Source organism: Trachypithecus francoisi, unplaced genomic scaffold (assembly GCF_009764315.1).
Source record: "Trachypithecus francoisi isolate TF-2019V2 unplaced genomic scaffold, Tfra_2.0 Lachesis_group5, whole genome shotgun sequence".
In the NCBI taxonomy this organism is placed as follows: Eukaryota; Metazoa; Chordata; class Mammalia; order Primates; family Cercopithecidae; genus Trachypithecus; species Trachypithecus francoisi.
Window position 1 is genome coordinate 137,566,790 of NW_022681470.1, and position 14,211 is coordinate 137,581,000.

At 39.9% G+C, this 14,211-nt stretch overlaps 2 protein-coding genes across 6 annotated transcripts in view; both read left to right on the forward strand.

Moving 5' to 3' along the window:
- Positions 1 to 7,935, forward strand: part of ZNF442 (zinc finger protein 442) — a 35,101-nt gene extending 27,166 nt beyond the window's left edge. For 4 of the 5 annotated variants that reach the window (XM_033199436.1, XM_033199437.1, XM_033199435.1 and 1 more), the window contains one exon: positions 2,579 to 4,545. In XM_033199436.1, the coding sequence (XP_033055327.1) occupies positions 2,579 to 4,214 (1,636 nt within the window). In that variant the 3' untranslated portion in view covers positions 4,215 to 4,545. Of the gene's footprint in view, positions 1 to 2,578 lie in introns of all 5 variants that reach the window. The other variant, XM_033199434.1, reaches the window with a different exon arrangement.
- Positions 178 to 2,067, forward strand: LOC117076204 (T-complex protein 1 subunit theta). The gene has a single exon (XM_033199441.1). It carries the CDS (start codon positions 252 to 254, stop codon positions 1,896 to 1,898), a length of 1,647 nt encoding a protein of 548 aa, XP_033055332.1. The 5' UTR covers positions 178 to 251; the 3' UTR covers positions 1,899 to 2,067.
- Positions 7,936 to 14,211: the final 6,276 nt, after the last annotated feature.

The window sequence follows — 14,211 nt, forward strand, 5'->3', positions numbered from 1 at the left end:
ATTTGCACTCACAAGAGAAAGACTTGTATCTGTGGAGCAATTCTTAGGATGACAGGAAATTATACAACTAGGCAAAGAAAATGAACAAGCCCAGTATAAATTTATTCCTAGAACATTTTCTCCAGAAACATGTACTTAAATGTGACATAGCTATTCAGTGTTTGCAAAAATAGTTCCCTTAGAAATAATATGGCCTTGCTTCCTCCCCTTTCTTCTGAGCGGTCGCGTGAACGGCTTCCTGCAGCCTGGCCATGGCGCTTCACGTTCCCAAGGCTCCGGGCTTTGCCCAGATGCTCAAGGAGGGAGCTAAACACTTTTCAGGATTAGAAGAGGCTGTGTATAGAAATATACAAGCTTGCAAGGAGCTTGCCCAAACCACTCGTACAGCATATGGACCAAATGGAATGAACAAAATGGTTATCAACCACTTGGAGAAGTTGTTTGTGACAAATGATGCAGCGACTATTTTAAGAGAACTAGAAGTACAGCATCCTGCTGCAAAAATGATTGTAATGGCTTCTCATATGCAAGAGCAAGAAGTTGGAGATGGCACAAACTTTGTTCTGGTATTTGCTGGAGCTCTCCTGGAATTAGCTGAAGAACTTCTGAGGATTGGCCTGTCAGTTTCAGAGGTCATAGAAGGTTATGAAATAGCCTGCAGAAAAGCTCATGAGATTCTTCCTAATTTGGTATGTTGTTCTGCAAAAAACCTTCGAGATGTTGATGAAGTCTCATCTCTACTTCGTACCTCCATAATGAGTAAACAATATGGTAATGAAGTATTTCTGGCCAAGCTTATTGCTCAGGCATGCGTATCTATTTTTCCTGATTCCGGCCATTTCAATGTTGATAACATCAGAGTCTGTAAAATTCTGGGCTCCGGTATCAGTTCCTCTTCAGTATTGCATGGCATGGTTTTTAAGAAGGAAACCGAAGGTGATGTAACATCTGTCAAAGATGCAAAAATAGCAGTGTACTCTTGTCCTTTTGATGGCACGATAACAGAAACTAAGGGAACAGTGTTGATAAAGACTGCTGAAGAACTGATGAATTTTAGTAAGGGAGAAGAAAATCTCATGGATGCACAAGTCAAAGCTATTGCTGATACTGGTGCAAATGTCGTAGTAACAGGTGGCAAAGTGGCAGACATGGCTCTTCATTATGCAAACAAATATAATATCATGTTAGTGAGGCTAAACTCAAAATGGGATCTCCGAAGACTCTGTAAAACAGTTGGTGCTACAGCTCTTCCTAGATTGACACCTCCTGTCCTTGAAGAAATGGGACATTGTGACAGTGTTTGCCTCTCAGAAGTTGGAGATACTCAGGTGGTGGTTTTTAAGCATGAAAAGGAAGATGGCGCCATTTCTACCATAGTACTTCGAGGCTCTACAGACAATCTGATGGATGACATAGAAAGGGCAGTAGACGATGGTGTTAATACTTTCAAAGTTCTTACAAGGGATAAACGTCTTGTACCTGGAGGTGGAGCAACAGAAATTGAATTAGCCAAACAGATCACATCATACGGAGAGACATGTCCTGGACTTGAACAGTACGCTATTAAGAAGTTTGCTGAGGCATTTGAAGCTATTCCCCGCGCACTGGCAGAAAACTCTGGAGTTAAGGCCAATGAAGTAATCTCTAAACTTTATGCAGTACATCAAGAAGGAAATAAAAATGTTGGATTAGATATTGAGGCTGAAGTCCCTGCTGTAAAGGACATGTTGGAAGCTGGTATTCTAGATACTTACCTGGGAAAATATTGGGCTATCAAACTCGCTACTAATGCTGCAGTCACTGTACTTAGAGTGGATCAGATCATCATGGCAAAACCAGCTGGTGGGCCCAAGCCTCCAAGTGGGAAGAAAGACTGGGATGATGACCAAAATGATTGAAATTGGCTTAATTTTTACTGTAGGTGAAGGCTGTATTTGTAGTAGTACTCTAAGAATCGCCTGATGTTTTCTTATTCTCCTTAAATTAAGAGGTATTTTGTGTTTGTATTCTTGGCTGGATGTTATAATAAACATATTGTTACTGTCAAAAAAAAAAAAAAAAAAAAAAGAAATAATATGAAGAATTCGGCCGGGTGTGGTGGCTCACACCTGTAATCCCAGCACTTTGGGAGGCCAAGGTGGATAATCACAAGGTCCAGAGATTGAGACCATCCTGGCCAACATGATGAAACCCTGTCTCTACTAAAAATACAAAAATTAGCTGGGCGTGGTGGTGCATGCCTGTAGTCCCAGTTACTCAGGAGGCTGAGGCAGGAGAAATACTTGAACCTGGGAGGTGGAGGTTGCAGTGAGTCGAGATCGCACTGCTGCACTCCAGCCTGGCAACAGAGCGAGACTCCATCTCAAAAAAAAAAAAAAAAAGAATTCCATGTGTTTATCATTGTCAAGAAAACAGCTGGGGTCTAGTTATCTTGTACAACATTAAGTCCATTCACATTCGAGCAGTGCATAAAGCCTACATGTTGCATGATGATGTAAAATGTAAATCCAGTACCTACTAATAAATATAAAGTCATTTATAAATAAACCTTTATTAATATACTTCTTATGTTTTACAGATGTCTTATCGTAGAGAGATTCAGTGAAAGTAGCCAGATTCCAGGTAGTACTGTGAATGAAAAAACTTGTGGAGTAGATCCACAGTGTGGATCTACTGAAAGCAGTGTGCATGGGGAAGTCATCATGGGTTGTTCATTCCTTAATTGCTACATCACATTTGATGCTGGACACAAACCAGATGAGTGTCAGGAATATGGAGAAAAGCCACATACACATAAACAATGTGGGACAACCTTCAATTATCACCACTCTTTTCAAACACAGGAAAGACCTCACACTGGAAAGAAGCGCTATGATTGTAAGGCATGTGGGAAAACCTTCAGTTCTTCGGGAAACCTTCGAAGACACATAATAGTACAACGTGGAGGTGGACCTTATATATGTAAGTTGTGTGGGAAAGCCTTTTTTTGGCCTAGTTTATTTCGTATACATGAAAGAACTCACACTGGAGAGAAACCGTATGAATGTAAGCAGTGTTCTAAAGCCTTCCCTATTTACAGTTCATATCTAAGACATGAAAGAACACACACTGGGGAGAAACCATATGAATGCAAGCACTGTTCTAAAGCCTTCCCTGATTACAGTTCCCATGTAAGACATGAAAGAACTCACACTGGAGAAAAACCCTATAAATGTAAACAATGTGGAAGAGCCTTCAGTGTTTCCAGTTCGCTTCAAATACATGAAAGAACTCACACTGGAGAGAAACCCTATGAATGTCAGCAATGTGGGAAAGCATTTCATCATCTGGGAAGCTTTCAAAGACACATGATAAGGCACACTGGAGATGGACCTCATAAATGTAAGATATGTGGGAGAGGCTTTGATTGTCCTAGTTCACTGCAAAGTCATGAAAGAACTCACACTGGAGAGAAACCCTATGGATGCAAGCAGTGTGGAAAAGCATTATCTCATCGTTCAAGCTTTCAAAGTCATATGATAATGCACACTGGAGATGGACCTCATAAATGCAAGGTATGTGGGAAAGCCTTTGTTTATCCCAGTGTATTTCAAAGACATGAAAGGACTCATACTGGTGAGAAACCCTATGAATGTAAAGAATGTGGTAAAGCCTTCCGTATTTCTAGTTCCCTTCGAAGGCATGAAACAACTCATACTGGAGAGAAACCCTATAAATGTAAATGTGGGAAAGCCTTTATTGATTTATATTCCTTTCAAAATCACAAAACAACTCACACTGGAGAAAAGCCATATGAGTGTAAGGAATGTGGGAAAGCATTCAGTTGTTTCACATACCTTTCTCAACATAAAAGGATCCACACAGCTGAAAAACCTTATGAGTGTAAAACATGTAAGAAAGCCTTCAGTCATTTTGGTAACTTAAAAGTCCATGAAAGGATTCACTCTGGAGAGAAACCGTATGAATGTAAGGAATGCAGGAAAGCATTCTCTTGGCTCACTTGCCTTCTACGACATGAAAGAATTCACACTGGAAAGAAATCTTATGAATGTCAACAATGTGGTAAAGCTTTCACTCGTTCCCGTTTCCTTCGAGGACATGAAAGGATTCACACTGGAGAGAAGATGCATGAATGTAAGGGATGTGGGAAGACACTGAGTTCTCTCAGTTCCTTGCATAGACATAAAAGGACTCACTGGAGAGATACTCTATAAATGTGGGAAAGCATTCATTAGTTTTATTTCATTTCAAAAATGTGAAATAAATCACATAGGAGATAAGCCTCAAGAATGAAAACACATGGTAAAGCCTTAAGATGTTTCTTTTGCATATGCTTATCCCCTAACCATTTGTAGGGGATTGGTGTGGTTCCAGACCCCCTAAGCGTACCTAAATCCACAGATGCTATGTCCCTTTTATAAAATGAGATTTGCATGTAACGTATCCACATCCTCCTGCATCCTGTAAATCATGCCTAGATTATTTAATTTTTCACCAACCCAAAGCTTTTGTAAAAGTAAAAATAAAAAGTAGGTTACTAAAATACCTCATGTGTTGTAAAAGCTATGTAAATAGTCATTTTATTGTATTTTTTTAGAGAATCATGAAAATAATCCTATAATTTTGAGAACAAACCCAGTCATTGCAGGCCTGCCTACATAGTACATGTCACCTAGAATGTTACAATTTCTTTTTTTCTTTTTTTTAAGACAGAGTTTCACTCTTGTTGCCCAGGCTGAAGGGCAATGGCACAATCTCAGCTCACTGCATCCTCTGCCTCCTGGGTTCAAGCAGTTCTCCTGTCTTAGCCTCCCGAGTAGCTGGAATTACAGGCACATGCCACCTCGCCTAATTTTTTTTTTTTTTTTTTTTTTTGTATTTTTAGTAGAGACAGGGTTTCATCATATTGGTCAGGCTGGTCTCGAACTCCTGACCTCAGGTGATCTGCCTGCCTCGGTCTCCCAAAGTGCTGGGAATACAGGCATGAGCCTGTAATCTACAGTTTCTTTTTTTCAGCAATCATAGATTGCTTTTATTTAATGACCTGGAATCGTGTGCTAACACTTACGAAAATCCTGGTCCTTCTTCCTTGATAACCCAAGGATGATGATGATGATGATGATTACAGTATGGTGCCTAATATGATTCACTGAGGTGACTAGATGGGTGGCAGTGTAGATAAGCAGTGAGACATCAGGCTCACTTGAATCTTGACAAGATGTCAGGATGATCATCTGTGTTGGATGAACCAGGTTCTGACTGCAGATGCTGAGTTTGGAAGAGACTAAATAATACTAATGTCAGGATCTGTTCAGCATGAGAGCTGAAGATGTGTACACATTGAAAGATCTATCTTCATATTTGCAGATATTTAGTTAGAAACATTGTAGGAAGTTGGTTATTTTTCTTTAAATATCCTTGCAGTGTTTGTTGGCATGTTATCCCTCGGGTGACACAAAGGCTTTGTTCCATTGAAGGATCTTACTTGAGGGTGGCAATCTTTTTATTTATTTATTTATTTATTTTTTGAGACGGAGTTTTGTTCTTATCACCCAGTCTGGAGTGCAGTGGCACAATCTCGACTCACTGCAACCTCCACCTCCCAGGTTCAACTGATTCTCCTGCCTCAGCCTCCAGAGTAGCTGGGATTACAGGCATCCACCACCACGCCTGGCTAATTTTTATTTTTAGTAGAGATGGGGTTTCACTATGTTGGCCAGGCTGGTCTTGAACTCGTGACCTCAGGTGATCCACCCGCCTCAGCCTCCCAAAGTGCTGAGATTACAGGCGTGAGCCACTGCGCCCTGTGAGGATTGTAATCTTTAATACTTTGACCTTGCAGAGGCTGTAGATGCCACAAAAACTGCTGCAAATTTTTCAAGTGTCACATCTTTGATACTACCTCTTCTAAGTCTTCTGCATCATCATTATCATCATTATCTGTAGAGAATTTCAGTATATCTTCAAGTTCTTTGTTAGTAAGTGTTTATGCTCTCTTATGTGTGTTGGGATAGAAAGATTAAGGAAAGGAGAGATGAGAAGGTGGCTCAACAGTTGAGACAGGTTTATTGAGAGTAAACCTGAGAAGGGCTTCCAGCCGCAGGGTCAGGTGCAAACTTTTCTTACAGCCTGAGGCTTTTTTAAAGGGCCCAGTGGGGAAGTGTGCTTTGAGACAAAATTATATTAAGGAGGGGTTAGGGAAGTCCTGGCTGTTCTGTTAAGGTTAGGGCCATTATGTTCTCTTGAAGTTATGGGTGGGGCTGACATTTGCAGTTTTGGCCAGGTGGCCAAATTAGAAACTTACAACTTAGGATGGAGGGGTGTTATAAAGATGGCAGTGCTCTTGTCCTGTCAGTGTGTTCCTCAGTAAAGTCTTCAAGCATGTCATAGATCATCTTCCCCACCAACCTCCCTTGCCTGCAGCATTTGAGATATTCCTGATATTGCATCAATAGTGGAGAAGCTCCTGAAATCATTGACTTCCTCACTCCATAATGGCTTCCAACACCCAATGAAGTAGTAGGAGGAAAACATGGGTATCCTCTCCTGGTAGCCTCCAGAAGAAGATATTTCAATGTAGGGAGAGTGGTCAGCTATGTCACAGGTCACTGAGAATTTGAATAAGACAAGGAAAAAGGGTTGAGTGTAGATTTTGGCAAGTATTTGGTCACTGGGGGCCTTGATAAGAGCTGTTTCATTGGAGTGTTCATGGGAATAACTTGCAGAGAAATATATCTCAAATAGACCTCCACGATGTTGCCTAGAGGGCAGTGTTACGCTTTGAATTACCAACATTAACCACTGGAACTGCCCATCTGGAAGTGTCTTTTATAGTGCTGGTACAAACTAGAATACACCCAGGAAGGGATCATTTTATACATGTTTCTGTGCTACTTGCTATATCTTCTTAGTGTTCCATACATGTAATTACCTATTCCATCCTACTCCAAAGTACTGATAATCTCCATTCTACTTTCTCTGTGAATTTAACTATTCATAGAGAGAGATATATGTGGAAGTATGCATGTGCTCTTCCATGTCTGGCTTATTTCACTTAGCAGAACATTTTCAAGGTTTATCCATGTGGTAGCATGTATCAGGAACTCATTGTTTTTGTGTCTGAATAAATTTCCACTGTATAGTTAAAGCATACTTTGTTTATCCATTTTTATATTGATAAACGTGGGTTGTTTCCACAGTAATAATTTGGCTGCTATCAGTAAGGCCACTGTGGATATGGTATGTATATGTCTGTGTGAGTCCCTGCTTTCACTTCTTTTGGATATATACCTAGGAGTGGAATTGCTGGTTCACAGAATAATTGGTGTAAACCTTTTTCAGGAACAGGTGTATTGCTTTACAAAGTGGCTACAATGTTTTACATTCTCTCCAGCAATGCATAAGGGTTTCTGTTTTCCACATTGTCACATATACTGGTTATGTCGTATTTTTTTTTTCATAATAGCCAATGAATGGTTCTGTACTGGTTTTTCATTGTGGTTTTGATTTGCATTTCCCTAATGACCAATAATAATGAGCATTGGTTTTTGTTTTTGTTGGTTGTTTGTATATTTTTTGAACCAGTTTGTTTTAAAATCCTTTGCTCATATTAAAATTGAATCATTTGCGTTTTGTTGTTGAGTTGTAGGAATTCTTATTTAACATTTTTAATTTTTAATATTTCAAAAATTTCTGTTTTTTTTCAGCTCCCAAATGCTTGGCAGAGAGTTGTAGGAATTCTTTATACACTGTGGGTATTAAGCCCTTATTTTATATGTGATATGCAGATGTGTTCTCCCTTTCTGTAGGTTTTCTTTTCATCTTGAGATTGTCCTTTGGTGCGCAAAAGTTTTTAATTTCGATGTAGTCCAGTTTGTCTTTTATTGGTTGCCTCTGCCTTAAATGTCATATCCAATGAATCATTGCCAGCTGTAACAAAATTTTCCTCTATGTTTTCTGCTAAGTAATTTTTTTTTCTCCCTCTGTCACCCAGGCTGGAGTGCAGAGGCATGATCTTGGCTCACTGCAACCTCCACCTCCCAGGTTCAAGCGATTCTCGTCCCTCTGCCTCCCAAGTAGCCAAGTAGCTGGGATTACAGGCAGCCACCACCACACCTGTCTAAATTTTATATTTTTAGTAGAGACAGGGTTTCACCATGTTGGCCAGGCTGGTCTCCAACTCCTGACCTCAAGTGATCTGCTTGGCCTCCCAAAGTGCTGGGATTACAGCTATGAGCCCCTGTACCCATCCTCTTCTAAGTGTTTTATAGTTTTAGTTTTAGCTTTTAAGTATAGGTCTTTGATTAAATATAAATTACTATTTATACATGATGTAATGTGATGGTTCACTTTTATTATTTGCATGTAGATATCCAGTTTTCTCAACACCATTTTTTGAAAGACTGTCCTTCTGCCAAAGAATGATCTTGGCACTGTTGTCAAAAATCATTTCACCATATATATAAGCATTTATTTCCAGGCTGTCTATTCTATTCCATTGGCCTATCTGTTTGTCCTTATGCCAGTACCATACTGTTTTGATTGCTGTAGCTTTGTAGTAAGTTTTGAAATAAGGCAGTGTGAATTCTTCAACATTATTCTTTTTCAAGATTATTTTGGTATTAGAGATCCCTAGAGATTTGAAAAGAATTTTAGAATAGGCTTTTCTATTTCTGTATAAGAGGCTGTTAGGATTTTGATAGGTATCACGTTGACTCTGTGGATTGATTTTGGTAGTGTTTTAATATTAACAATAGTAAGTCTTAGAATCCATGAACATGGGATATCTTTCCATTTATTTATCTTCCTTAATTTGCTTCAGGAATGTTTTGTAGTTTTCAGTGTACATGTCACTGACTTCTTGATTTCATTTATTTTTAAGTGTTTTACTTTTTTTGATGCTTTTATAACTAAAATTATTTTCTTAATTGTCTTTTTGGATTGTTTATTCATTGTTACTCTACAGAAAGGCAGCTGATTTTTGTGTATTGATTTTGTATTCTGCAACATTGCTGCATTTGTTTTATAAGCTCTAAAATTTTATTTTTCGCTTGTGGGGTCTTCAGTGTTTTCTCCGTATAGAATCATGTAATCTATAAACACAGATAATTTTACTTCTTTCTCTCCAATTTAGATTCCTTGTCTTTCTTTTTCTTACCTTATTTCTCTAGCTATAACTTCCGTTAGTATATTGAACAGAACTGTTGAAAGTGGACATCCTGTCTTCTTGATATTATGAAGAATTATGCTGGATATTATGAAGAATTTATGCTTCAATATTCATAAAAGGTATTCTGTAGTCTTTTTCTGTTCTTGTAATGTCTTTTCTTGGCTTTCATCTCAAAGTGAGGCTGGCCTCACAAAATGAATTAGAACTTGTTTCTTCTTCCATTTTTTTCCACAAACCAACTTTTGGTGTCAATAATATTGTCTGTTGTTTTTATATTCTCTATTTGATTTATCTCTGCTCTAATCTTTATTATTTACTTCTTTGTAGTACCTTTTAAAAAATATTTTTAAAGACAGGATCCTGCTATGTTGCTTAGGCTAGAGTATAGTGGCTATTCACAGGCATGATTATGGTGCATTGTAGTGTAGAATTCCTGGGTTCAAGCAATGTTCCTCCCTCAGCCACCTGAGCAGGTGGGACTATAGGAATGTACCACCACACCCTGTTTGTCTACTACCTTTCTAAAGAAATTTGTACTTCCTTTTCTAGTTCCTTAAACTGAAGAATTAGAATACTTATTGGAGTTCTTTCTTCATTTTCAATGAATGCTTTTTTTTTTTTTTTTTTCCCATTTGAGATGGAGTCTTGCTGTGTCATCCAGGCTGGAGGGCAGTGACGCGATCTCAGCTCACTGCAACCTCCGCCTCCCCGGTTCAAGTGATTCTCCTGCCTCAGCCTCTCAAGTAGCTGGGATTACAGGTGCCTACCACCAGATAAGTTAAGTTTTTATATTTTTAGTAGACACAGGGTTTCACCACGTTGGCCAGGCTGGTCTTGAACTCCTGACCTTGTGATCCACCCGTCTTGGCCTCCCAAAGTGCTGGGCTTACAGGTGTAAGCCACTGCGCCCAGCCAATGAACGCATTTAAAGCTATAAAATTTTCTCTTAGCACTACCATTGCTGCATCTTATAAGTTCTGATGTGTTAGGTTTTTGTTTTCAGTGGTTTCGAGGTATTTTCCCTTTTTCTTTTCTTTTTTCTTTTTTTTTTTTTAATTTTTGAGACACAATCTCACTCTGTCATTCAGGCTGGAGTGCAGTGGCCTAATCAGGGCTCACTGCAGCCTCCAACTCCTGGGCTCAAGTGACACTCTTTCCACAGCCTCCCAAGTAATTGGGGCTATAGGTACATGCCACTGTGGCTAATTTTTAAATTTTTTTTTTGTAGAGATAGAGTCTTACTGTGTTGCCCAGGCTGGTCTCAAACTCCTGGTCTCAAGCAATCCTCCCATCTTGGCCTCTCAAAGTTTTGGGATTACAGGTTTCAGGCACCACCCCCAACCTCTTTTTTTGAGACAGAGTCTCATGGTCTTAAGGTATTTTCTATTGCAACTTCTCATTTGACCCATTGGTTGTTGAAGAGTGAATTAATTTACACTTATTTGTGTATTTTTTTCTAATAATCTGTAGTTTTATTTCATTGTATTTGAAAACTATACATTTGAGACCAGATATGGTGGCTAACGGCTATAATCCCAACATTTTGGGAGGCCAAGGTAGGAGGATTGCTTGAACCCAGGAGGTCAAGACCAGCCTGGGCAACATAGTAAGTCCTCATCTCTACAAAATTTGAAAAAAGTAGCCAGGTGTGATGGCATACACTCCAGGCTGTGGTCCCAAATACTCAGGAGGCTGAGATGGGAGGATTATTTAAGCCTGAGGAATCAAGGCTGCAGTGAACTGTGGTCATGCCACTGTACTCCAACTTAGGTGACAGAGCAAGACCCTGTCTCAAAAAGAAAAAGATATATCTTATTATCTCAGTTTTTAGAATTGTTTGAAGAGCTTTTGTGTTTTATGTCCTAATTATGGTCTGTCTTGGAGAGCATTCCATGTGCACTTGACCAGAATGTGTATTCTACTATCACTGGGTGGAGTATGCTTGTATATGTCATTCTGTCTCTCTGTTTTATTTATTGTGTTGTTGAAGTTTTTTCATTTCTTTATTGATCTTCTGTCTGATTGTTCTCTCCATTCTTGAAAATGTTGTATGAAGTCTCAGACTCTTATTGTGGAACTCTCCATTTCTTCTTCATTTCTGTTAATGTTTACTTCATTTATTTTGAGCCCCTGTTGTTTAGTGCAAGTAGGTTAATAATTGTTGTACATTCTGTATGTATTGACTCTTTTATAAATAGTGTTCTTCTTTGTCTCCTTTAACAGTTTTTGGCTTAAACTCTATTTTGTATGATACTGGTGTAAGCCACCCCTGTTCTATTCGGATTACTATTTGCATGGAATATTTTTCTGCATGCCCTCCCTTTCAACCTATTTGTGTCTTGAGATCTAAAATGAGTTTCTAGTAGACAGAATATAGTTGGATCATATTTTTCACCCATTCTGCCTATCTCTGCCTTTTTATTGGTGAGTTTAATTCATTTTCATATAAAGTAATTCATGATAAGAAAGCCTTTAAGGCTGGCCACAGTGGCTCATGCCTGTAATCCCAGCACTTTGGGAGGCTGAGGCAGGTGGATCACTTGAGGTCAGGAGTTCAAGACTAGCCTGGGCAACATGGCAAAACCCTTGCTCTACTAAAAATACAAAAAATTAGCCAGGCCTGGTGGCATGCACCTGTAATCCCAGCTACTCAGGAGGCTGAAGTAGGAGAATCACCTGAACCCAGGAGGTCGAGGCTATGGTGAGCCAAAATTGCACCACTGCACTACATCTTGGGCAATGGAAGTGAGACCCTGTCCCAAATAAATAAATAAAAATACTAGCTTTTATAATTTTCCATGTATTTATTTTTACTAAGATCTTTATTTCCACCTACACCTTCCGGATACCGTCCAGTGCTGTTTTTTTGTTTCTGTTTATTTTTTGCCCAATGTTCTTTTATTTCAAACTGCAAAATACTCTGCATTTCTCACAGAGCACATCTAATAATAATTTTTAAAACTACCTCAGTTTTTTCATGTGGGCATGTCTTAATTATTTTCTCACTTTTGAAAAACAGTGTTGACAGATGTTGAATTTTTAGTTGACTTTTTTTTTTTTTTTTTTGAGATGGAATCTTGCTCTGTTGCCCAGGCTAGAGTGCAGTGGTACAGTCTTGGCTCACTGCAACATCCGCCTCCCAGGTTCCAGTGATTCTCTTGTCTCAGCCTCCCAAGTAGCTGGGATTATAGGTGTACGCCACTACGCCTGGCTAATTTTTATATTTTTTTCAGTAGATATGAGGTTTCACCATGTTGGCCAGGATGATCTCAAACTCCTGACCTCAACTGATCCACCTGCCTTGTCCTCCCAAAGTGCTGGGTTTACAGGCATGAGCCACCATGCCCAGCTGACTGTTTTTGTTTTTACGTTTGACATAGGGTCTCACTATATCGCCCAAGCTGGTCTTGAACTCCTAAGCCAAAGTGATCCTACCTCAGCCTCCTGAGTAGCTGTGACTATATGCCTGGTTACATTTTCTTTTCTTTTCTTCTTCTTTTTTTTTTGAGACAGAGTCTCACTCTTTTGCCCAAGCTGGAATGTAGTGGCGTGATTTCGGCTTACTGCAACCTCCACCTCCTGGGTTCAAGTGATCCTTCTGCCTCAGCTTCCTGAGTAGCTAGGATTACAGGCATATGCCACCATGCCTGGCTAATTTTTGTATTTTCTGTAGAGATGGATTTTGCCATGTTGGCCTGGCTGACCTGAAACTTCTTACCTCAAGGTGTCTACCCGCGTTGGCCTCCCAAAGTGCTGGGATTACAGATGTGAGCCACTGCACCTGGCCACATTTTTTTTTTTTTTTTCTTTTAGCACTTTGACTTTAACATCTGCCCAGTATTTTCTGGTCTCCAACGTTTCTCATGAGAAATCTACTGATCTTATGAAGGATCATTTATATGTGATGAATCACTTCTTTTTTGCTGCTTTCAAGATTCTCTTTGTGTCCTTGGCTTTTGACAGCTTTAGTGTAATGTGCATTCACGCGTTTCTCTTTGCATTCATCCTACTTAAAGTTCTTTGAGTTTCTTGGATGTCTACATCCATGGTTTTCACTTAATTTAGGATATGTTCAGCCATTATTTCTCAAAATATTCTCCCTTCACCTTCTCTCTCTCTCTTCTCCTTCTGAAGTTCCCACAGTGCATGTATTGGCCTGCTCAGTGCCCTCCTACATGTCTCACCTGACTGCTACACCTAATTCCAACTTATTTCCAGGTCAAGGCTCTGTATAGAGTGGCTATTTTGATAGAAATTAACTAGATGCTGGCCGGGCACGGTGGCTCATGCCTGTAATCCCAGCAATTTGGGAGGCCGAGGCAGGTGGATCACCTGAGGTCAGGAGTTTGAGACCAGCCTAACTAACACGGTAAAACCCTGCCTCTACTAAAAATAGAAAAATTACCCGGGTGTAGTGGCGGGCACCTGTAATCCCAGCTATTCGGGAGGCTGAGGCAGGAGAATCGCTTGAACCCAGGAGGCGGAGGTTGCAGTGAGCCCAAGGTCATGCCATTGCACTGCAGCCTGGGCGACAGAGCAAGACTTCATCTCAAAAAAAAAAAAAGAAATTAACTGGATGCAGGTCAGACAAGAGCCTCAAGGACATCAGCCACTATAACCAAGTTTCCTGTGAGGGACACCTGGTCACTGATTAACATTTAAACATTAGTCCCTTCGCCAGAATGAAGTGTCCCATGAAAAGCACACTGTAACACATCACAACCAGATGTCCTGTAGCCCCATCATGGTAGCACTAGAGTTCATAGCCACACTCCTGAGAGACCCCAGTGCCAAATTGGAGGAAAATACATGTGCATGGCTGCCTGCAGCAGAGGTAGTGGGGAGAAGGCCAGCTGGTCCTATGCTGAATGTTGAAATGGCCACAATTAACCACAGTTTACCATTCAAGTCATTTTCTGGAATTTTCAAGGCTTCAATAGACTGTAGTGTGTTGTTTTGTTTTGTTTTTTTGAGATGGAGTCTCACTCTTCTTGCCCAGGCTGGAGTGCAATGGCATGATCTTGGCTCAGTGCAACCTCCAC

What these genes read in the sequence shown, in the direction of transcription:
- LOC117076204 (XM_033199441.1), top strand. Translation starts at nt 252, where the DNA reads ATGGCGCTTCACGTTCCCAAGGCTCCGGGCTTTGCCCAGATGCTCAAG.